General features: G+C 42.9%; 1 protein-coding gene across 2 annotated transcripts in view; it reads right to left on the bottom strand.

Annotated features, from left to right (window-relative positions):
- The window catches only part of AHNAK2 (AHNAK nucleoprotein 2), a 72,732-nt gene that overhangs the window by 4,603 nt on the left and 43,903 nt on the right, over positions 1–24,226 (bottom strand). The window contains exons 3-7 of one of the 2 annotated variants that reach the window (XM_070942290.1): positions 23,672–23,762; positions 21,964–22,026; positions 19,138–19,279; positions 18,312–18,493; positions 1,735–15,592 (exon numbers count right to left, since the gene is read on the bottom strand). In XM_070942290.1, the coding sequence (XP_070798391.1) occupies positions 1,735–15,592; positions 18,312–18,493; positions 19,138–19,279; positions 21,964–22,026; positions 23,672–23,762 (14,336 nt within the window). Of the gene's footprint in view, positions 1–1,734; positions 15,593–18,311; positions 18,494–19,137; positions 19,280–21,963; positions 22,027–23,671; positions 23,768–24,226 lie in introns of both variants that reach the window. The other variant, XM_070942297.1, reaches the window with a different exon arrangement.

Raw genomic sequence — 24,226 nt, 5'->3', positions numbered from 1 at the left:
ATTCAGTGACAGAATACAGGTATTTCAGCTTTAAAACCTTTCATTTTTGGCAACTAGAATGAAGCCTTCTAATAGTCGTTTCCTGCATAGTCAGTTTTAATTAAAAATTGGAAAAAAAATGAATGCATTTTTATATCTGAAACACCTCACAATACTTCAGAGATTTCAGATGATCTGACATCTAAAATTTGCATCAGAAATATCTCAATCTTGCATACATTTTAATCTTTCCCTTTGAAGAGTCAGAAGAGTCAGCCTTTCTCTTAGCTGTGCTAAAATCAGAATCAGTTAATATACACTTTTAGCTCCTACATTTGAATACATGTAGACAATAAAGGTTAAGTCAAATCCGGCCCAACTCAGCCAGAATAATATTGCTAATAGGCAAGTTTTAACTTTTGTTAGATTTAAAAGGAGCTATTTAAATCTTTGAGAAACCAAATTAGGTACATAAAAACTTAAACAAACTGGTATTTATTCTACCAACATGACAGTGAGATTCCAAAATATCCATGTCAATACAGGAACTCCTGTGTCAGACCTTTCCAAACTACAGTAAGTTAATTCTGACAATTAAGTTCCTTCACACAAATAAAACTACATTTACAGTAGATTTAGCGTGATAGGAACAACTTGCAATTCTGGTCTTAATATTTCCTTCAGACAGAATGTCAGTTTTGTAGGAAGAAAATGTTGCAAAAGAATAAAATAATACACTTAGGCGCTAAAATTAACTACATTTCTAAAGATTTCTCTAATGATCTAGAACTATTTTCAATGTTAGAATCCAACATGAAGATTTATATATACTATGAGATTAATAACTCATGAAATCAGCATTGCAATAAACAGCTGCTTTGAACACTTCTGTGTCTGTTAAAGGCAAGAAGACTTTTTCCTTTATTGCCATATTCCCATTAGAAGAGAAATGTCCCAAAGGTGCTTGAGATAACCATGACCTGGATGACTGAGAATCTCCATAGACATTAGAAGAGAAATTTCCAACTTTGGCATTTTCAACTTAACTCTCTCCACTTTCCATCTTAACCTTGTTTCCTGCCCCCCCTAAAACCTTTGCTAAATGGAGACTATACTTTTAAGTCAGGAGTTTTCAGTTCCACGATCACCTGGAATCTCTACATCAGATGCTGAAAAACTAATGCCAGTCCTGAATTCTAATATCTTCAACTGAGATTTGGTTGATGTCCAGGTTGACTTGGGCCCATTTCTGGTTTGGATAATTCCATGCTGGATATCTTGAACTTGGGCATGGGAATTTTCATCTCACTTCCCTCAATTATGCTTTCAGCCTCCACCACTAATATTGGCCTTGATTTTTTGGGGCGGGGAGAGGGGAATCTATTTTCCTTTGGGAAGGAAGATATTTGCCTCAGTTTATGACAGGGAGATCTTTACTTCTGGAGATTTCCGCTTGGGCACTTTGATGCTAGCCATCTTGATTCCAGACATTTTGCTTTCACCTTCCTCTCTTATCTCCATATCCAGGTTGGCCCCCTCAATTTCCACTTCTGGCAGTTTTTCAGCTTCAGGTTCATCAACTAGGATTCAGATAACGTGCTTTGGGGTGATCTGCTTCTATGGAAGGTAGGGACACTCGTCTCTGTGTAACACTTTTCTCCTTGGTAAGAAAAATTCCCAGCAAGAGCATTTGAACCTTTGAACTTACTACCCCACCACCAAGATCAAAAAATTTCCTCTGCACAAGAATCTTACCTGAAGAAGCTTGTACTTCTACGTCGGGAGCTTGCAGCTCCACAGTGACTGGGACCCATGGAATCTTTACTTCAGGGGCTGCTATTCTGATGTCGCCCTCGAAATCATCTTTCTTGAGTTGGGGTTTTGTAGTGCTGACCTCAACTTTTGGAAGAGAGGTGTGTACATCAGGCATGCTGTCATCTGAATCTATTTTGGGGCCCTTGATATCAGATTTGGAGAATCCCATACTGGGCATCTTGAACTTTGGCATGTGTATTTTCATCCTGCCTTTCTCACGACTACCTTCTGCTTCCGCCACTTTGCTGGCAGCCTCAGAATCAGGCAGTTCAGCTTTACCTTTGGGAAGGGAGACATCTGCCTCAACCTTTTGAAGGGAGATGCCCACTTCTGGTGCAGTGAGTTTGGGGGGCTTGACACTAGGCAACTTCACTTCGGGCATTTTGATTTTGCCCACATCTCCAATCTCCACGTCTAAACTAGGGGCATCTACCTCCACTTTTGGAAGCTTAAGATCGGCCTCAAGCTCAGCAGAGGGCAGTGTCACTTCCGATTTCAATGCTGTCTTTGGCAGCTCTGCTTCCATAGAAGGTACGCTGATTTCTGCCTCTGGGACACCTTTCCCTTTGGGCAGTGACATTCCAAATTTGGGCATATGGAACTTGGGCATTTGGAACTTCCTATCCCCGCTTTCCAGCTTAACATCGGGGCCCTGCACAGAAATCTTTCCAGAAGGAGCCTCTACGTCTACTTCAGAAGCTTTCAATTCCAGGCCAGCTGAGCCGGTTGGAAACTTTACTTCTGGTGCTGATATGGTAATATCTCCTCCCTTCACCTCAGGTTTCTTGACGTGGAGCTCAACTTCGGGACGAGAAACATCCACTTTAGGCATACTGAGATCCACATCGACTTTGGGGCCCTTGATGTCTGGTTTAGAGAATCCCATACTGGGCATTTTGAACTTTGGCATGTGTATCTTCAGTCCTCCCCCGTCGATGGTGCCTTCGGCCTCTGGCAATTTTACAGCCCCTGCACCATCAGACACTTCAGCTTTTCCTTTGGGAAGGGTGATGTCAGTCTCAACCGTTGGCAGGGAGATCCCTATTTCTGACCCTTTGAGCTTTGGGACCTTGATGCTAGGCACCTTCACTTCAGGCATTTTGATTTTACCCTTATCTCCAATTTCCACGTCCAAACTAGGGGCATTTACCTCCATTTTTGGAAGCTTAAGATCGGACTCAAGATCAGCAGAAGGCAGTATCACTTCCCCTTTCAATTCTGTCTTGGGCAGGTCTGCTTCCACAGAAGGTACACTGATTTCTGCCTCTGGGACACCTTTCCCTTTGGGCAGTGACATTCCAAATTTGGGCATATGGAACTTGGGCATTTGGAACTTCCTATCCCCGCTTTCCAGCTTAACATCGGGACCCTGCACAGAAACCTTTCCAGAAAGAGCCCCTACGTCTACTTCGGGAGCTTTGAGTTCCAGGCTGGCTGAGACCATTGGAATCTTTGCTTCTGGTGCTGGTATGGTAGTATCGCCTCCCTTCCCCTCAGGTTTCTCAATGTGGAGCTCAGCTTTGGGAAGAGAAACGTCCACTTTAGGCATACTGACATCCACATCAACTTTGGGGCCCTTGGTGTCTGGTTTAGAAAATCCTATACTGGGCATCTTGAACTTTGGCTTGTGTATCTTCAGTCCTGCCCCATCAATAGTGCCCTCAGCCTCTGGCAATTTTATGCCCACTTCCGCATCAGGCACTTCAGCTTTTCCTTTAGGAAGGGTGACATCAGTCTCAACCTTTGGCAGGGAGATCCCTACTTCTGGCCCTTTGAGCTTGGGGACCTTCACACTAGGCATCTTCACTTCGGGCATTTTGATTTTACCTGCATCTCCAATCTCCACGTCCAAGCTAGGAGCATCTACCTCTACTTCTGGAAGCTTAAGATCAGTTTTAAGGTCCGCAGCAGGCAGTGTGACTTCCATTTTCAATGCTGTCTTGGGCAGTTCTCCTTCCACAGAAGGTACGCTGACTTCTGCCTCTGGGACACCTTTCCCCTTGGGCAGTGACATTCCAAATTTGGGCATATGGAACTTGGGCATTTGGAACTTCCTATCCCCGCTTTCCAGCTTAACATCGGGGCCCTGCACAGAAATCTTTCCAGAAGGAGCCTCTACATCTACTTCGGGAGCTTTGAGTTCCAGGCTGGTTGAGCCTGTGGGAATCTTTACTTCTGGTGCTGATATGGTAATATCTCCTCCCTTCACTTCAGGTTTCTCAACGTGGAGCTCAGTTTTGGGAAGAGAAACATCCACTTTAGGCATACTGACATCCACATCGACTTTGGGGCCCTTGATGTCTGGTTTAGAGAATCCCATGCTGGGCATCTTGAACTTTGGCTTGTGTATCTTCAGTCCTCCCCCATCGATAGTGCCCTCAGCCTCTGGCAATTTTATGCCCACTTCCGCATCAGGCACTTCAGCTTTTCCTTTAGGAAGGGTGACATCAGTCTCAATCTTTGGCAGGGAGATCCCTACTTCTGGCCCTTTGAGCTTGGGGACCTTCACACTAGGCATCTTCACTTCGGGCATTTTGATTTTGCCCGCATCTCCAATCTCCACGTCCAAGCTAGGAGCATCTGCCTCTACTTCTGGAAGCTTAAGATCAGTTTTAAGGTCCGCAGCAGGCAGTGTGACTTCCATTTTCAATGCTGTCTTGGGCAGTTCTCCTTCCACAGAAGGTACGCTGACTTCTGCCTCTGGGACACCTTTCCCCTTGGGCAGTGACATTCCAAATTTCGGCATATGGAACTTGGGCATTTGGAACTTCCTATCCCCGCTTTCTAGCTTAACATCGGGGCCCTGCACAGAAATCTTTCCAGAAGGAGCCTCTACATCTACTTCGGGAGCTTTGAGTTCCAGGCTGGCTGAGCCTGTGGGAATCTTTACTTCTGGTGCTGATATGGTAATATCTCCTCCCTTCACTTCAGGTTTCTCAACGTGGAGCTCAGCTTTGGGAAGAGAAACGTCCACTTTAGGCATACTGACATCCACATCGACTTTGGGGCCCTTGATGTCTGGTTTAGAGAATCCCATGCTGGGCATCTTGAACTTTGGCTTGTGTATCTTCAGTCCTCCCCCATCGATAGTGCCCTCAACCTCTGGCAATTTTATGCCCACTTCCGCATCAGGCACTTCAGCTTTTCCTTTAGGAAGGGTGACATCAGTCTCAACCTTTGGCAGGGAGATCCCTACTTCTGGCCCTTTGAACTTGGGGACCTTCACACTAGGCATCTTCACTTCGGGCATTTTGATTTTACCCGCATCTCCAATCTCCACGTCCAAGCTAGGAGCATCTGCTTCTACTTCTGGAAGCTTAAGATCAGTTTTGAGGTCCGCAGCGGGCAGTGTGACTTCCATTTTCAATGCTGTCTTGGGCAGTTCTCCTTCCACAGAAGGTACGCTGATTTCTGCCTCTGGGACACCTTTCCCCTTGGGCAGTGACATTCCAAATTTGGGCATATGGAACTTGGGCATTTGGAACTTCCTATCCCCGCTTTCCAGCTTAACATCGGGGCCCTGCACAGAAATCTTTCCAGAAGGAGCCTCTACATCTACTTCGGGAGCTTTGAGTTCCAGGCTGGCTGAGCCTGTGGGAATCTTTACTTCTGGTGCTGATATGGTAATATCTCCTCCCTTCACTTCAGGTTTCTCAACATGGAGCTCAGTTTTGGGAAGAGAAACATCCACTTTAGGCATACTGACATCCACATCGACTTTGGGGCCCTTGATGTCTGGTTTAGAGAATCCCATGCTGGGCATCTTGAACTTTGGCTTGTGTATCTTCAGTCCTCCCCCATCGATAGTGCCCTCAGCCTCTGGCAATTTTATGCCCACTTCCGCATCAGGCACTTCAGCTTTTCCTTTAGGAAGGGTGACATCAGTCTCAATCTTTGGCAGGGAGATCCCTACTTCTGGCCCTTTGAGCTTGGGGACCTTCACACTAGGCATCTTCACTTCGGGCATTTTGATTTTGCCCGCATCTCCAATCTCCACGTCCAAGCTAGGAGCATCTGCCTCTACTTCTGGAAGCTTAAGATCAGTTTTAAGGTCCGCAGCAGGCAGTGTGACTTCCATTTTCAATGCTGTCTTGGGCAGTTCTCCTTCCACAGAAGGTACGCTGACTTCTGCCTCTGGGACACCTTTCCCCTTGGGCAGTGACATTCCAAATTTGGGCATATGGAACTTGGGCATTTGGAACTTCCTATCCCCGCTTTCCAGCTTAACATCGGGGCCCTGCACAGAAATCTTTCCAGAAGGAGCCTCTACATCTACTTCGGGAGCTTTGAGTTCCAGGCTGGCTGAGCCTGTGGGAATCTTTACTTCTGGTGCTGATATGGTAATATCTCCTCCCTTCACTTCAGGTTTCTCAACGTGGAGCTCAGCTTTGGGAAGAGAAACGTCCACTTTAGGCATACTGACATCCACATCGACTTTGGGGCCCTTGATGTCTGGTTTAGAGAATCCCATGCTGGGCATCTTGAACTTTGGCTTGTGTATCTTCAGTCCTCCCCCATCGATAGTGCCCTCAGCCTCTGGCAATTTTATGCCCACTTCCGCATCAGGCACTTCAGCTTTTCCTTTAGGAAGGGTGACATCAGTCTCAATCTTTGGCAGGGAGATCCCTACTTCTGGCCCTTTGAGCTTGGGGACCTTCACACTAGGCATCTTCACTTCGGGCATTTTGATTTTGCCCGCATCTCCAATCTCCACGTCCAAGCTAGGAGCATCTGCCTCTACTTCTGGAAGCTTAAGATCAGTTTTAAGGTCCGCAGCAGGCAGTGTGACTTCCATTTTCAATGCTGTCTTGGGCAGTTCTCCTTCCACAGAAGGTACGCTGACTTCTGCCTCTGGGACACCTTTCCCCTTGGGCAGTGACATTCCAAATTTGGGCATATGGAACTTGGGCATTTGGAACTTCCTATCCCCGCTTTCTAGCTTAACATCGGGGCCGTGCACAGAAATCTTTCCAGAAGGAGCCTCTACATCTACTTCGGGAGCTTTGAGTTCCAGGCTGGCTGAGCCTGTGGGAATCTTTACTTCTGGTGCTGATATGGTAATATCTCCTCCCTTCACTTCAGGTTTCTCAACGTGGAGCTCAGCTTTGGGAAGAGAAACGTCCACTTTAGGCATACTGACATCCACATCGACTTTGGGGCCCTTGATGTCTGGTTTAGAGAATCCCATGCTGGGCATCTTGAACTTTGGCTTGTGTATCTTCAGTCCTCCCCCATCGATAGTGCCCTCAACCTCTGGCAATTTTATGCCCACTTCCGCATCAGGCACTTCAGCTTTTCCTTTAGGAAGGGTGACATCAGTCTCAACCTTTGGCAGGGAGATCCCTGCTTCTGGCCCTTTGAGCTTGGGGACCTTCACACTAGGCATCTTCACTTCGGGCATTTTGATTTTGCCCGCATCTCCAATCTCCACGTCCAAGCTAGGAGCATCTGCCTCTACTTCTGGAAGCTTAAGATCAGTTTTAAGGTCCGCAGCAGGCAGTGTGACTTCCATTTTCAATGCTGTCTTGGGCAGTTCTCCTTCCACAGAAGGTACGCTGACTTCTGCCTCTGGGACACCTTTCCCCTTGGGCAGTGACATTCCAAATTTCGGCATATGGAACTTGGGCATTTGGAACTTCCTATCCCCGCTTTCTAGCTTAACATCGGGGCCCTGCACAGAAATCTTTCCAGAAGGAGCCTCTACATCTACTTCGGGAGCTTTGAGTTCCAGGCTGGCTGAGCCTGTGGGAATCTTTACTTCTGGTGCTGATATGGTAATATCTCCTCCCTTCACTTCAGGTTTCTCAACGTGGAGCTCAGCTTTGGGAAGAGAAACGTCCACTTTAGGCATACTGACATCCACATCGACTTTGGGGCCCTTGATGTCTGGTTTAGAGAATCCCATGCTGGGCATCTTGAACTTTGGCTTGTGTATCTTCAGTCCTCCCCCATCGATAGTGCCCTCAACCTCTGGCAATTTTATGCCCACTTCCGCATCAGGCACTTCAGCTTTTCCTTTAGGAAGGGTGACATCAGTCTCAACCTTTGGCAGGGAGATCCCTACTTCTGGCCCTTTGAGCTTGGGGACCTTCACACTAGGCATCTTCACTTCGGGCATTTTGATTTTACCCGCATCTCCAATCTCCACGTCCAAGCTAGGAGCATCTGCTTCTACTTCTGGAAGCTTAAGATCAGTTTTGAGGTCCGCAGCGGGCAGTGTGACTTCCATTTTCAATGCTGTCTTGGGCAGTTCTCCTTCCACAGAAGGTACGCTGATTTCTGCCTCTGGGACACCTTTCCCCTTGGGCAGTGACATTCCAAATTTGGGCATATGGAACTTGGGCATTTGGAACTTCCTATCCCCGCTTTCCAGCTTAACATCGGGGCCCTGCACAGAAATCTTTCCAGAAGGAGCCTCTACATCTACTTCGGGAGCTTTGAGTTCCAGGCTGGCTGAGCCTGTGGGAATCTTTACTTCTGGTGCTGATATGGTAATATCTCCTCCCTTCACTTCAGGTTTCTCAACATGGAGCTCAGTTTTGGGAAGAGAAACATCCACTTTAGGCATACTGACATCCACATCGACTTTGGGGCCCTTGATGTCTGGTTTAGAGAATCCCATGCTGGGCATCTTGAACTTTGGCTTGTGTATCTTCAGTCCTCCCCCATCGATAGTGCCCTCAGCCTCTGGCAATTTTATGCCCACTTCCGCATCAGGCACTTCAGCTTTTCCTTTAGGAAGGGTGACATCAGTCTCAATCTTTGGCAGGGAGATCCCTACTTCTGGCCCTTTGAGCTTGGGGACCTTCACACTAGGCATCTTCACTTCGGGCATTTTGATTTTGCCCGCATCTCCAATCTCCACGTCCAAGCTAGGAGCATCTGCCTCTACTTCTGGAAGCTTAAGATCAGTTTTAAGGTCCGCAGCAGGCAGTGTGACTTCCATTTTCAATGCTGTCTTGGGCAGTTCTCCTTCCACAGAAGGTACGCTGACTTCTGCCTCTGGGACACCTTTCCCCTTGGGCAGTGACATTCCAAATTTGGGCATATGGAACTTGGGCATTTGGAACTTCCTATCCCCGCTTTCCAGCTTAACATCGGGGCCCTGCACAGAAATCTTTCCAGAAGGAGCCTCTACATCTACTTCGGGAGCTTTGAGTTCCAGGCTGGCTGAGCCTGTGGGAATCTTTACTTCTGGTGCTGATATGGTAATATCTCCTCCCTTCACTTCAGGTTTCTCAACGTGGAGCTCAGTTTTGGGAAGAGAAACATCCACTTTAGGCATACTGACATCCACATCGACTTTGGGGCCCTTGATGTCTGGTTTAGAGAATCCCATGCTGGGCATCTTGAACTTTGGCTTGTGTATCTTCAGTCCTCCCCCATCGATGGTGCCTTCAGCCTCTGGCAATTTTATGCCCACTTCCGCATCAGGCACTTCAGCTTTTCCTTTAGGAAGGGTGACATCAGTCTCAACCTTTGGCAGGGAAATCCCTACTTCTGGCCCTTTGAGCTTGGGGACCTTCACACTAGGCATCTTCACTTCGGGCATTTTGATTTTACCCGCATCTCCAATCTCCACGTCCAAGCTAGGAGCATCTGCCTCTACTTCTGGAAGCTTAAGATCAGTTTTAAGGTCCGCAGCGGGCAGTGTGACTTCCATTTTCAATGCTGTCTTGGGCAGTTCTCCTTCCACAGAAGGTACGCTGATTTCTGCCTCTGGGACACCTTTCCCCTTGGGCAGTGACATTCCAAATTTGGGCATATGGAACTTGGGCATTTGGAACTTCCTATCCCCGCTTTCTAGCTTAACATCGGGGCCCTGCACAGAAATCTTTCCAGAAGGAGCCTCTACATCTACTTCGGGAGCTTTGAGTTCCAGGCTGGCTGAGCCTGTGGGAATCTTTACTTCTGGTGCTGATATGGTAATATCTCCTCCCTTCACTTCAGGTTTCTCAACGTGGAGCTCAGCTTTGGGAAGAGAAACGTCCACTTTAGGCATACTGACATCCACATCGACTTTGGGGCCCTTGATGTCTGGTTTAGAGAATCCCATGCTGGGCATCTTGAACTTTGGCTTGTGTATCTTCAGTCCTCCCCCATCGATGGTGCCTTCAGCCTCTGGCAATTTTATGCCCACTTCCGCATCAGGCACTTCAGCTTTTCCTTTAGGAAGGGTGGCATCAGTCTCAACCTTTGGCAGGGAGATCCCTACTTCTGGCCCTTTGAGCTTGGGGACCTTCATACTAGGCATCTTCACTTCGGGCATTTTGATTTTGCCCGCATCTCCAATCTCCACGTCCAAGCTAGGAGCATCTACCTCTACTTCTGGAAGCTTAAGATCAGTTTTAAGGTCCGCAGCAGGCAGTGTGACTTCCATTTTCAATGCTGTCTTGGGCAATTCTCCTTCCACAGAAGGTACGCTGATTTCTGCCTCTGGGACACCTTTCCCCTTGGGCAGTGACATTCCAAATTTGGGCATATGGAACTTGGGCATTTGGAACTTCCTATCCCCGCTTTCCAGCTTAACATCGGGGCCCTGCACAGAAATCTTTCCAGAAGGAGCCTCTACATCTACTTCGGGAGCTTTGAGTTCCAGGCTGGCTGAGCCTGTGGGAATCTTTACTTCTGGTGCTGATATGGTAATATCTCCTCCCTTCACTTCAGGTTTCTCAACGTGGAGCTCAGCTTTGGGAAGAGAAACGTCCACTTTAGGCATACTGACATCCACATCAACTTTGGGGCCCTTGATGTCTGGTTTAGAGAATCCCATGCTGGGCATCTTGAACTTTGGCTTGTGTATCTTCAGTCCTCCCCCATCGATGGTGCCTTCAGCCTCTGGCAATTTTATGCCCACTTCCGCATCAGGCACTTCAGCTTTTCCTTTAGGAAGGGTGACATCAGTCTCAACCTTTGGCAGGGAAATCCCTACTTCTGGCCCTTTGAGCTTGGGGACCTTCACACTAGGCATCTTCACTTCGGGCATTTTGATTTTACCCGCATCTCCAATCTCCACGTCCAAGCTAGGAGCATCTGCCTCTACTTCTGGAACCTTAAGATCAGTTTTAAGGTCCGCAGCGGGCAGTGTGACTTCCATTTTCAATGCTGTCTTGGGCAGTTCTCCTTCCACAGAAGGTACGCTGATTTCTGCCTCTGGGACACCTTTCCCCTTGGGCAGTGACATTCCAAATTTCGGCATATGGAACTTGGGCATTTGGAACTTCCTATCCCCGCTTTCCAGCTTAACATCGGGGCCCTGCACAGAAATCTTTCCAGAAGGAGCTTCTACATCTACTTCGGGAGCTTTGAGTTCCAGGCTGGCTGAGCCTGTGGGAATCTTTACTTCTGGTGCTGATATGGTAATATCTCCTCCCTTCACTTCAGGTTTCTCAACGTGGAGCTCAGTTTTGGGAAGAGAAACATCCACTTTAGGCATACTGACATCCACATCGACTTTGGGGCCCTTGATGTCTGGTTTAGAGAATCCCATGCTGGGCATCTTGAACTTTGGCTTGTGTATCTTCAGTCCTCCCCCATCGATAGTGCCCTCAGCCTCTGGCAATTTTATGCCCACTTCCGCATCAGGCACTTCAGCTTTTCCTTTAGGAAGGGTGACATCAGTCTCAACCTTTGGCAGGGAGATCCCTACTTCTGGCCCTTTGAGCTTGGGGACCTTGACACTAGGCATCTTCACTTCGGGCATTTTGATTTTGCCCGCATCTCCAATCTCCACGTCCAAGCTAGGAGCATCTACCTCTACTTCTGGAAGCTTAAGATCAGTTTTAAGGTCCGCAGCAGGCAGTGTGACTTCCATTTTCAATGCTGTCTTGGGCAATTCTCCTTCCACAGAAGGTACGCTGATTTCTGCCTCTGGGACACCTTTCCCCTTGGGCAGTGACATTCCAAATTTGGGCATATGGAACTTGGGCTTTTGGAACTTCCTATCCCCGCTTTCTAGCTTAACATCGGGGCCCTGCACAGAAATCTTTCCAGAAGGAGCCTCTACATCTACTTCGGGAGCTTTGAGTTCCAGGCTGGCTGAGCCTGTGGGAATCTTTACTTCTGGTGCTGATATGGTAATATCTCCTCCCTTCACTTCAGGTTTCTCAACGTGGAGCTCAACTTTGGGAAGAGAAATGTCCACTTTAGGCATACTGACATCCACATCGACTTTGGGGCCCTTGATGTCTGGTTTAGAGAATCCCATGCTGGGCATCTTGAACTTTGGCTTGTGTATCTTCAGTCCTCCCCCATCAATGGTGCCTTCAGCCTCTGGCAATTTTATACCCACTTCCGCATCAGGCACTTCAGCTTTTCCTTTAGGAAGGGTGACATCAGTCTCAACCTTTGGCAGGGAGATCCCTACTTCTGGCCCTTTGAGCTTGGGGACCTTCACACTAGGCATCTTCACTTCGGGCATTTTGATTTTACCTGCATCTCCAATCTCCACGTCCAAGCTAGGAGCATCTACCTCTATTTCTGGAAGCTTAAGATCAGTTTTAAGGTCCGCAGCGGGCAGTGTGACTTCCATTTTCAATGCTGTCTTGGGCAGTTCTCCTTCCACAGAAGATACACTGATTTCTGCCTCTGGGACATCTTTCCCTTTGGGCAATGAAATTCCAAATTTGGGCATTCGGAATTTTGAAATTTTGAATGTAGTATCCTCTCTTTCAAGCATAACTTCAGGACCCTGCAGAAAAACCTTACTTGATGGAATTTCTGTGTCTACCTCCAGAGCTTTAAATTCCTGGCTGGCTGAGCCTGTTGGAATCTTTAGTTTCAGTGCTGATATAGTAATATCTCCCTTCATCTCTGGTGTGTCAGCATGGAGCTCAGCTTCAGGAAGACAAATGTCGACCTTAGGCCTACTGACATCCACATCGACTTTGGGGCCTTTGATGTCTGGTTTGGAGAATCCCATACTGGGCATCTTGAACTTTGGCATGTGTATCTTCAGTCTTCCCCCGTCGATGGTGCCTTCAGCCTCTGGCAATTTTACAACCGCTGCTCCATCAGACATTTTTCCTTTGGGAAGGGAGACATCCGCTTCAACTTTTGGTAGGGAGATCCCTACTTCTGGCCCTTTGAGCTTGGGAACCTTGATACTAGGCATCTTCAATCCAGGCATTTTGATTTTGCCATCATATTCAACTTCCATATCCACGCTGGGGTCTACTACTTCCATATCTGGGACTTTAATGTCACTTTGTAACCCTACAGAGGGCAATGTGACTTCTGTTTCCAGTTCTGTTTGGGTGAGGTCCACTTCCATAGATGATACAGTGACTTCTTCCTCTGGAATACCTTTCCCTTGGGGCACTGAAATTCCAAACTTGGGCATATGAAACTTGGGAATTTTGAATGTAGTTTCTCCCCTTTCCAGCTTAACATCAGGGCCCTGCACAGAAACCTTCGCAGAGGGAGCCTCTACATCTACTTCGGGAGCTTTGAGTTCCAGGCTGGCTGAGCCCGTGGGAATCTTTACTTCTGGTGCTGATATGGTTATGTCTCCTCCCTTCACCTCAGGTTTCTCAATGTGGAGCTCAGCTTCAGGAAGAGAAACTTTAGGCATACTGACATCCACATCGACTTTGGGGCCCTTGATGTCTGGTTTGGAGAATCCCATGCTGGGCATCCTGAACTTTGGCATATGCATTTTCAGTCCTCCCCCATCGATGGTGCCTTCAGCCTCTGGCAATTTTACAGTCACTGCCGCATCAGACACTTTTCCTTTGGGAAGGGTGACATCAGTCTCAACCTTTGGCAGGGAGATCCCTACTTCTGGCCCTTTGAGCTTGGGGACCGTCATGCTAGGCATCTTCACTTCGGGCATTTTGATTTTGCCTGCATCTCCAATCTCCACGTCCAATCTAGGGGCAGCTACCTCCACTTTTGGAAGCTTAAAATCGGTTTCCAGCTCAGCAGAGGGCAGGGTCACTTCTGCTTTCAATGCTGTCTTTTGAAGCTCTGCTTCCATAGAGGGTACGCTGATTTCTGCCTCTGGGACACCTTTCCCTTTGGGCAGTGACATTCCAAATTTGGGCATATGGAACTTGGGCATTTGGAACTTCCTCTCCCCACTTTCCAGTTTAACATCGGGGCCCTGCACAGAAACCTTTCCAGAAGGAGCCTCTACATCTACTTTGGGAGCTTTGAGTTCCAGGCTGGCTGAGCCTGTGGGAATCTTTACTTCTGATGCTGATATGGTAATATCTCCTCCCGTCACCTCAGGTTTCTCAATGTGGAGCTCAGCTTCGGGAAGAGAAACTTTAGGTATACTGACATCTACATCGACTTTGGGGCCCTTGATGTCTGGTTTGGAGAATCCCATGCTGGGCATCCTGAACTTTGGCATGTGTATCTTCAGTCCTCCCCCGTCGATGGTGCCTTCAGCCTCTGGCAATTTTATGGCTGCTGAAGCATCAGACATTTCAGCTTTGGGAAGGGTGACATCAGCTTCCACCTTTGGCAGGAAGATCCCTTCTTCTGGTGCTTTGAGTTTGGCGACCTTTACGCTAGGCATCTTCAGTGCAGGCATTTTGATTTTGCCCTTCTCTCCTATCTCCACATCCAGATTGGGGGCCTTTATCTCCACTTCTGTCAACTTAATGTCAGCTTCAATCTCTGCAGTTTTGAGTTCCGTTTTCAGTCCAGTTTTGGGGAAGTCTGTTTCCATGGAAGATATGGAAAGTTCTCCCTGTGGAATACCTTTTTGTTTGGGAAGTGATATCCCAAATATGGGCATTTGCAATTTTAACATTTTGAACTTAGTTTCGTCATCTTCCAGTGTAATGGCTGAGCCATCTGCAGGAATTTCATCTTGGTCTGTTGTTTTCAATTCCAAAATTCCCTGGCCTGCTGTTGACTTTATGTCAAATTCTGAAATGATTATATCAGCAGTAATTTCTCCCATCTTAAGCTCAGGTTTGGTAGCCTTATGGTCAGCTTTGGGAATGGAAAAATCCATTTTAGGTATTTTGATGTCCATCTCAACTTTGGAAGCTTCAGTTTGTGGCAAGGTATACTTGCTAGCAATATTTGTTTCTTTTCCTTTTTCCTCTTTCTGATATTGGGTTTCAATTTGTACTTTTGAATCTTTTTGCTTTTTTTTCTTCATTTTTGGAATATTTTGTGAAACTTTGATCTGAGAGTCTGTAATGTCTTTTGTTTGAATTACTGCTGTTTTCATCTGTGTTGTTGTAACTGTAGGTTCTTGTTTTGTAAATTCTATATTGGTTTTTAATTTCTTCTCTTTGGATTTTGTAAGAGTTAGTTCAACATCAGGATATTTTCTTGTATGTTGTGGAAGTGGAAATACTGCATCTGATACATCTCTTTTTGGCTCTTTTTCTTTTGGTTTTCTATCTACATCTAATGAAGTATACTCTCTTGTCGTTATATCTGAGAGTTCCACAGCAGTACCATCTTCATATTCTTTGAATGGATTTATTTCATATGGTTCTTGTTTACTTTTGTGCATCTTAAATCCAATAGTTGGAAACTTTAGTTTCTTTTGGCTTTGTTTTTTAATTTTTCCATGAATTTCTTCTGGCTGGAATTGTGATTCTGTATCTGTGCTTGTAGGAGAAACATCTGGAATTCCATGTTCATATGCATCTGATGTACTTCGAGATCTTCTGTGTCCCAAAATCTTCTTTCCCTTAATGGACTGGAATTTTGGCCACGAGAGTCTATCCTTTTTGGTTCTTTTTGGTCTTCCCACTCTTTGTTTTACAATTAAGTTTGTTTTATCTCCCTCTGAGATTGTCTTCTCTGATATTTCCATTGTATCCATTCCCTGGGGAGAAAAATTCTAAAATGAATATGTTTGTTTAGGAAAAAATGTATATAGAGTATTATTTATATCATTTTATTTTTTGATTATAAGGTTTAGGTAAAGGTAAAGGTTCCTCTCGCACATATATGCTAGTCGTTCCCAACTCTAGGGGCCAGTGCTCATCTCTGTTTCAAAGCCGAAGAGCCAGCGCTGTCTGAAGACATCTCCGTGGTCATGTGGCCAGCATAACTAAATGCCAAAGGCATTTAACAGAATGCTGTTACCTTCCCACCAAAGGTAGTCCCTATTTTTCTACTTGCATTTTTCATGTGCTTTTGAACTGCTAGGTTGGCAGAAGCTGGGACAAGTAACAGGAGCTCACCCCGTTACGTGGCATTAGGGATATGAACTGCTGAACTGCCGACCTTTTGATCAATAAGCTCAGCGTCATAGCCACTGAGCCACCATGTCCCATTAATTACAAGGATTATAGTATGCCATAATCAACTCCCCAAATATATAATTTGAATTAAAATAAATACCATTTGTGCAAACAATTATGGGCATCAGGAATAAAATATTTTTTAAAAAAATATGATTTAAAAATTTGCTTATCCAGAAAGATCTTTCATCTGAGGCTTGGTAAAATACTACCAACTACTGTCTTTCTGAAGATCACATTGGAAAGGCCCATCCAAATATCTGGTAGAATAATATTCCAGAAAAGGCCCTCTGATTAATGATTAAGGGCATGCTTCTGTAGCATCCGTAGATACAAGACCTCTCTACTAGATGTTCTTAGGTGGGCAGCTATCATCCAGGCTCTGAACCATGAAGGTGACATCATCCAGGTCATGAATCATTAAAGGTGACAACCAGAAACTTGAATTGCATCCGGAAGCCAACTGGCAATTGGTGCAGTGGTATCAGTATCAGTACTATATGGGGAATTCTTTTTTCACTTTTTAATTAATTTTAGAAGTGTTTTATCATCCTTGTCTCTTTCCCAATTTTCTAACTTTTATATACCATTTTTAACTTTTAATATTTCATTGTACACAGTCCAGAGTTTCTTTCTGAGGGAGATGGGCAGTTCAGAAATGTGGAAAATCAATGAAAAATCAATCAATCATCAACCACACTTAAGATATGACCCAGACTTTGAAGGAGCATTTGGACATTATCACTTAGGGGTACACTCACTTTTGTTGGCACCAGTTTAGACATTAATGGCTGTGTGTTGTGTTGTTTTGAGGGGACAGCACATTTACGCTGTTATACAAGCTGTATACTCACTACTTTACATTGTAGCCAAGTGTCATCTCTTCATGTTGTCACATGAAAAGATATACTTAAATATTTATAAAATGTGAGGAGGTGTACTCACTTCTGTGATATACTGTATATTGTAACTGTACCAACGTTATATAGAAATATTCACAATAGAGGACTGGACCATGAATATTATAGAACTTGCAAAATTGATTTCTTTTATTAGGAAAGGGCTAATTACGCCTTTTATAAAAGACTGGAAATTCTTTATAGAGTTTTTGCTGAAAATGCATAAAAATGAAATGGTAAATTCTAGATTTACTGATTAAAAAGGGCTATATATGCGAAGGGAACTATGTTATTTATTTTATTTATTTATTTTATTTTTAAATTTATATACTGCCCTTCTCCCTGAGGACTCAGGGCGGTGTACAGCCAGAGTTAAAAAAAACATGAAATACAAATATTAAAAAACAATTAAAATAAATATAAATTTGGCCCAAAATTAAAAATGCAAACCAGTTAAAACATTTAAAATTTCTTCTTAAGCCAGCCCGGCTTGCTGGAAAAAGTGGGTTTTAAGGGCACGGCGGAAGGCACTAAGGTCTTGGATTCTCCTTATCTCTGGGGGCAACTGATTCCAGAGGGTAGGTGCCCCCACAGAGAAGGCCCTCCCCTTGGGGGTCACTAGCCTACATGTTATTTTGTTAACATAATAACATATTATGTTATTTTGAAAGCGGGAAATGGTACCAGATATTACTATAACTATTGTAAAAAAAGATGGGAAGTCACTTCTTTAAGTTATCTCCCCCCCACTTTTTTCTTAGCTTTCTACTGCTTGTAACACTTTTTTCTTCATCTTTATTCCTTTCCAACCCTTCTTCAATACTTTTTCATGCTTATCTTTTATCTTTGTAAAAATTCTTCAATAATTCTTTGGACATATTATGCAGCTGGAATTGTGTAAATTCAATTTCTGATTACAGACTCTATTACTTTCCATAGGTAGTACTAACGATTGCTGTAATGTGTTTTTATAAAAAATTATTTTGTACAATTATTCTTTCTTTGTTAAATTTATATTGAGAATTGAGTTTCCTTACTTACAAATAACTCCTGAGCAGAAAAGCAGCAGATCAAGAGCAAACGGAGTGGGTTTAGATTAGTTACTTTTTCTCATCTAAATTTTAGGGATACAGTGCTAAGAAGAAAATCACAATTGATTCAAACAATTAAAATAATTTATATAAGAAATTCTCCATGCAGCCTAACTTTGGAAAACACTGTATTTTTGTTGTAGTTATTCTAGAGAAGAACCATCTGTCCTCAAAATTTTGCCTCAAAATTTTATTTTATGTGGGTAAGTGGGGAAACTTTTTAAAAAGTTCTAAAATTACTTCACTAACGGCTAGATTTTCATGATGTACATCTTAATCCATAATATAATTCAAGAACAATATATTACCTGACTTAATTTTTCCTTTTTGGACTGTGTTGCAGAATGCATTGCTTCCAGCTCATCTTTCCCAACAAGTTTTCTTTTAAGATTGAACTGTATTTTGTATGGTTCAGAATACTGTAGTATTTTAAGTGCATCTTCATATTTGATATTATCAAAAAAGATTGTGGCACTCAACAGTTGATCTCCTAGAAAACAGAAACAAGACTTTCAGACTATCAGATAAATCCCTCAGTTCCTTGTCTGAATTTGCAAAGTAAATTTGCAAAGCACTTTTTATTCACTTTTTAGAAGTATAAACAGGTTGTCCTCAATTTACAAGCATAATCGAGCCCGGAATTATGGTTGTAAATTACACTGGTCATTAAGCAGGTCATCAAGTGACCATACCCAATTTTACAGTCTTTTCTGTTGTGATCATTAAGTGAACGTGGCAATCATAAAGTGAACACTGCAGTTGGCAAAAAAGCACAGTAAACTGCAGTCATGTGACTGCAAGATGCTGCAAATGGCCATAAATATAGAACAGTTGCTGAGCGCTTAAGATGCAATCACATGACCGGGGGGGGGAGCAATCATCAGACCTTCAAATTCAAGCCATTTGTACCTTTTTGGGGGTCCATTATAACTTTGATCCGGTTGTAGGTCGAGGACTACTTGTTCTACTTTGTCCCTGCCCTGCAGCATGTTCATCATTCAATAGGTATGCATACTTTCTAAAAAGTACTGTATGGTTATTACTTTTTGTAATGTATGCTTTAAAGATATGACCATTTTCTTAGTTAATGGTTTTAAGAGAAAATGTAAATATAATACAAGAGCAATACTGTACCTTCTCTTAGACTAAATAGGTTTGATGCTGGGGACTCCTTGAGCACTTGCTTCACAAATATTCCTTCGGCTCCCCCACCAGCTACACTGAATCCACTTGCACCAGATTCCACTTCGGTTTGTAATGTCACTTCCATAGATTCCTAGTCGTTCCAAAAGGTATGCCATTAAATCTCATCTCTAAATTAGTTCATTCTTCTATTCATTTATGTCATGATGTCACTCACACTGTCATTAACATAATCCTAACCTTGACTGTACTACATTGCCAGAAATAGCACATATTAAGTTTACTAAAAAGCCACAAACATTTCCTGGCACCAAAAGACAAGCAAAATTATAAAACAGATAACAAGGTTTCTTTAGAGATTAGATTTATTATTAGCTTGCTGGATGAGTAATCCTATATCACAAGATCAGAATGTAGGATTTGACAAGAAAGTATTTGTATTTATTAATGATCCATGACAGGCAGATAAAGATTTTTGGAAGATATAAACACCGGCTCTCTGGTATTTTTGGAATGGAAGACAAGTGATTTTAAATGAGAATTAAACAGTCAGCAATGATAAAATATCTAACCAGTTAAAATCTTCCATTTAAAATGTCTATACTTAATGTTATACATATGTATGAATATTTTTCAAAAGCCAGGTTCCTCAGAAAAAGAAAGAACCCTGAGAACACTGATCTTCATTCCTCTGTGTCTTATGACAATACAATTTACAGTCATCAGCAACTCATAAAATTATAAAATATATTAATTGAACAGGATTGTATTGATTTGCCTTCTCTTCCATGTAATAAGCTTTTAGGTACCTGCATTACTCCTTAGTTTTCTTTCCCCCCCAGCTAATTTATACCCAACTCCTTGATTTCTTTATTCATTTCTCATACAGTTTGCCTTCCAAGCTTTCCATTGTTTCCCAGTCTGGTATCTTTTCTCTCAACCTACTCCAGTTTCTCCATATCCTTTTTTTAGGGAGGAGTGGGGGACATATGGCCTGACCAAAGAAATATTACTTCCTGTAATTTAGATGCAATATTTCTGCTAAAGCAGAACAAGACTGCATTGAGCATTTTAGCAGTTGCATAATTCTGCTTTTTTAACTAGTACTTATTTCTCACATTCCTTAATTTCTAGTACTTAATTTTGAAAAATACTAGGGTAATATAATTGTCTACTTAAAAACAGAACATTAATGGCTTCTTCAAGATGGGGTTTTGTCTTCTACAGAACCTAATTTTATAATCATAGTACTTTAATTCTTCCTTCCTTCCTTCCTTCCTTTCCTTCCTTCCTTCCTTCCTTCCTTCCTTCCTTCCTTCCTTCCTTCCTTCCTTCCTTCCTTCCTTCCTTCCTTCCTTCCTTCCTTCCTTCCCTCCCTCCCTCCCTCCCTCCCTCCCTCCCTCATTCATTTTAATTTAGTAAAATGAATTTATTTAGGACATCAGTGGCTATAATTTTACTTCAGCCACTTGCAAATCCTGTTTATTTACATTGGTATTCAATTATAAATAAATCAGGTATCAAAGTAACTTGAATAAACATTGTCGAAAAATATGCATACTAATCTTCCCACAGAATTTGATTCCTATTTATTTCAAATAGATCAGTGCCAGAAAACTACAAGTGGTCTACTGGACTTAGTCATACATGCTAAGATATAAAATGTGATAGGAGAGCCCAAATTTAAAAGGGTTTAGAAGGATTTAAAAGGACTTGTTTAACTGTTCAAGGGTCAGCTAGTTTACCAACTTGAATTAAAGAGTTCTTATGCTACCAATTGGTCTCTAGATAGGTTTGGGGAAAAATTATGTTCTATATGTCTCCTTTAAAACAGAACAGAAACAGAAATGTTTCTCAATGATATATGTCAACTACATGTAGTCCTCAACTTATGACAATAGAGACCCAAATTTCTGTTGCCAAGTGTGACAATTGTTAAGTGGTTTTCCACCATTTTATGACCTTTCTTGCCACAGTTGTTAAATGAATCAGTTTTTAAGTTAGTAACATGGTTGTTAAATAAATCTGGCTTCCCCATTGACTTTGCTTGTCAAAAGTCAAAAAAGGTGATCACATAATTCTGGCACACTGCAACCATGATAAATATGAGTCAGTTGCCAAGCACCCAGATTTTTATTGCATGACCGTGGGGATGCTGCGATAGTCATAAATATGAAAAACGGTCATAACTCACTTTTTTCAGTGCCATTGTAACTTCGAACGGTCAGTAAACAAATGGTTGTAAGTCGAAGCCTACCTGTATAATAGTAGTGTAGTGAATTATCAAAGGGAATCTATGCATAATTTCCAGCAGGATTATTGGCATTTATCAGAAATGATATCCCTTCTTGGAACAGGACTGCATCTGTAGCAAATCAGTTGTTTGCCAGGTTGGATAGTTCCAATCACTTATTTGATGTAAAGGACCAATTCTAGTTGCAGTAGTGTTATCAGTGCTGATTGGGCCAATCATTTGCTGTGAATGTGTTCAGGGCTGTGTGTGCAGAAGCATTAACAAAATGCAGAATGTTATAGTGGGTACAGATTCATACAACTTGCTTATTTTAAAATTATGCTGGAGTGATAGAATATTAATGTGATTATGTAATAGTGTAGTGACATGTCAGTTTCAGAAGTTCAGTTCAATTACAAAAAGTGACTGAGTGAAAAGTTCACATTTTTAAACATCTGTACCTATCTAATGCAAGTAAAAAAATAAATTGTCATCTAATGAGACCCAGGATTTTCAAGAATTCTAGCACAGTGCTTTCCTATATTGAAAGTCACACCTGAAGCTTAACATGTACTTAATCTCACCTGTGAATCACTCATTTTGAAGGTGGAGTCTCTTCTTTGTCTGTTCTCTATATCTTGCTGAAGCTGGAAATAAACATGCAATCTTTAATGCTTAGTTGTATGACATCAACTGTGAACCAGGTATGGACCAAAGGAAGATGCCTCAGAAATCCATATATCTTAGATGGTAGCATAGTTCCACTGACAATGTTTGGATAAAATGTCATCAGAGCATTGGACAGAAATCAGCCTAGCAAGAGGGGGTGCTAAGAATGATATCATGCCACAAATAGCAGAACTGGCCTCCAAGGAGAATGGTGGAGTGGACTGTGAAGTACAGTAGAACCATAATTAATTCCATAACTTTGGTCACAACCCAATTTGGTCGTGACCTGAACCTAATTTTGGAAATTTCGCACTTACAAAAAAAAAAAAAAAAGAATGGTACGGAAGGGGAAATTGGCCACAAAATAATTTTTTGGGTGAAGTTTTTGGTTGGAACCCGATTTGGTCGTGGTCAAAAACATTCGTGACCATGTATACAGATGCCCTGCACTTCCTCAGATACAAGGATAGCTTTTCCAGGATCATCATTTGCCAACATGGATGCCCCACCTGAGTAGGCTGAAGTAGTAGCAGGTAACATATGAGCAGGCTTTAGATATTTCTAGGACCTGACAAAGTTAACTGCCTTTTTTTACAGTTAACTGCCTTCTGCAGTTTACATGAAGCTAGCCTTAAACAAATCTGCCATAGCCTCCTATGGTGGCTTCACTCCTGACTTATACTGATGACAAGAGTAGACTCTTGCCTCAACTTTTGTTACAGAGAATACCATTCTCTGTGCTCCTCCAACTTCATAGACTATCATGCTTCATGGCTGCCCCAGTTGACTTCAGCAGAACATCTAATACAATGCACATTCACCACTCTCTGGGCCAACAAGCGCTACATGTAAATGTACATACTATGCTCTCTTGCCCATCACTCTCTGCTGGCAACTCTGGGTGCAAATGCACATCATGTAGGAGCCAGGTGGTGCAGTGATTAGAATGCATTATTGCAGGCTAACTCTGCAAACAGCCTGGAGTTCAATCTTGATGGGGCTCAAAGTTGACTCAGCCTTCCATCCTTCCGAAGTTGGTAAAACAAGGATCTAGATTGTTGGGGACAATATGTAAATAATGCTGACATTGTAAATTGCCCAGAAAGTGCTTTTACCATCAGCAACTGTGTGCAAGTGTACACACAATGTTTACTTAATTCCTGCTCTTCATGCTGGGAATTTGATGTATAAGTTACAGTCATCTGCCCTTTCAATTTCAAAGCTGGGAGTTTCAGCACCTTCTATCTTTCCCTGTGGCTGGACCACAAAAACTGTTGTACTTTGGATAAGAATTACTTTTCCTTTAAAAAGAGACAACCCTCTAAATTTAGTTTAAAATGAAAAAAAAAAAGCTATTTTTTCATTACGTTAATCAACCTTGCAGCTTTCCTTTTCATTTCTGAATCACTTCATCATATGCAAGTGATAATAAGTAATGGCACAGCATTTCCCCCAGGATATTCTTGCAGAATATACAGGGCAGGAAAAAATGGGTGTCCCTTTAGCCAATCAATATTAATTTTGTCTTTAACTTTAAGGGGCTAATGTCAATGGCTCCAAAGGCTTACAGCTTGTTGTCGTAACTGAAACGTATGCTATGAATTCTTTCATTTTGAGTCTTACCTTTTTGTTAAAATATTCATCTTCTATGCAATATTCATACACTGGAGAAGAGCCTTGTGGCCTAGGTCTTACACTTTCGGTTGTCACTTCACTGATCTATAAAAATGGAGAAATACCATTAGCTTACTCTTATTTCCTGAATTTGTTTTCCTATTAATTTCATGGCCTTAAAAAAATTATTATTGTGGGGAAAAAAAGGTGGATTATACCTTTAATTTGATCCAGCAGGATACTGAATAATGCCAAATTCTTATTAAATTAGCCAAATGGATATAATACAAGTAGTCCTCACAACAATGATAATTGGGACTGGAATTTCTATTGGTAAGTGATGTGGCTATAAAACCATAATGTCACTTAATGACTGAAATTCTGGTACTTCCCATTGTCATTAAGTGAATCACCATGGGTCATTAAGCAAGAACATCACATGGCTTTCATTTATGACCTCCTGCCAGCTTTCCCATTAACCTTAATTTATAAGAAGTTAGCTAAATGGTTGCAAATAGTGATCATATGATGTTAGGACATTGTGGCATTGTGATTGCATGCCTG

The sequence above is a fragment of the Pituophis catenifer genome, unplaced genomic scaffold (genome assembly GCF_029215685.1).
Source record: "Pituophis catenifer annectens isolate HBS135680 unplaced genomic scaffold, rPitCat1.0.hap2 SCAF_1, whole genome shotgun sequence".
NCBI lineage: Eukaryota > Metazoa > Chordata > Lepidosauria > Squamata > Colubridae > Pituophis > Pituophis catenifer.
This window is presented reverse-complemented; position numbering and strand designations above follow the sequence as displayed.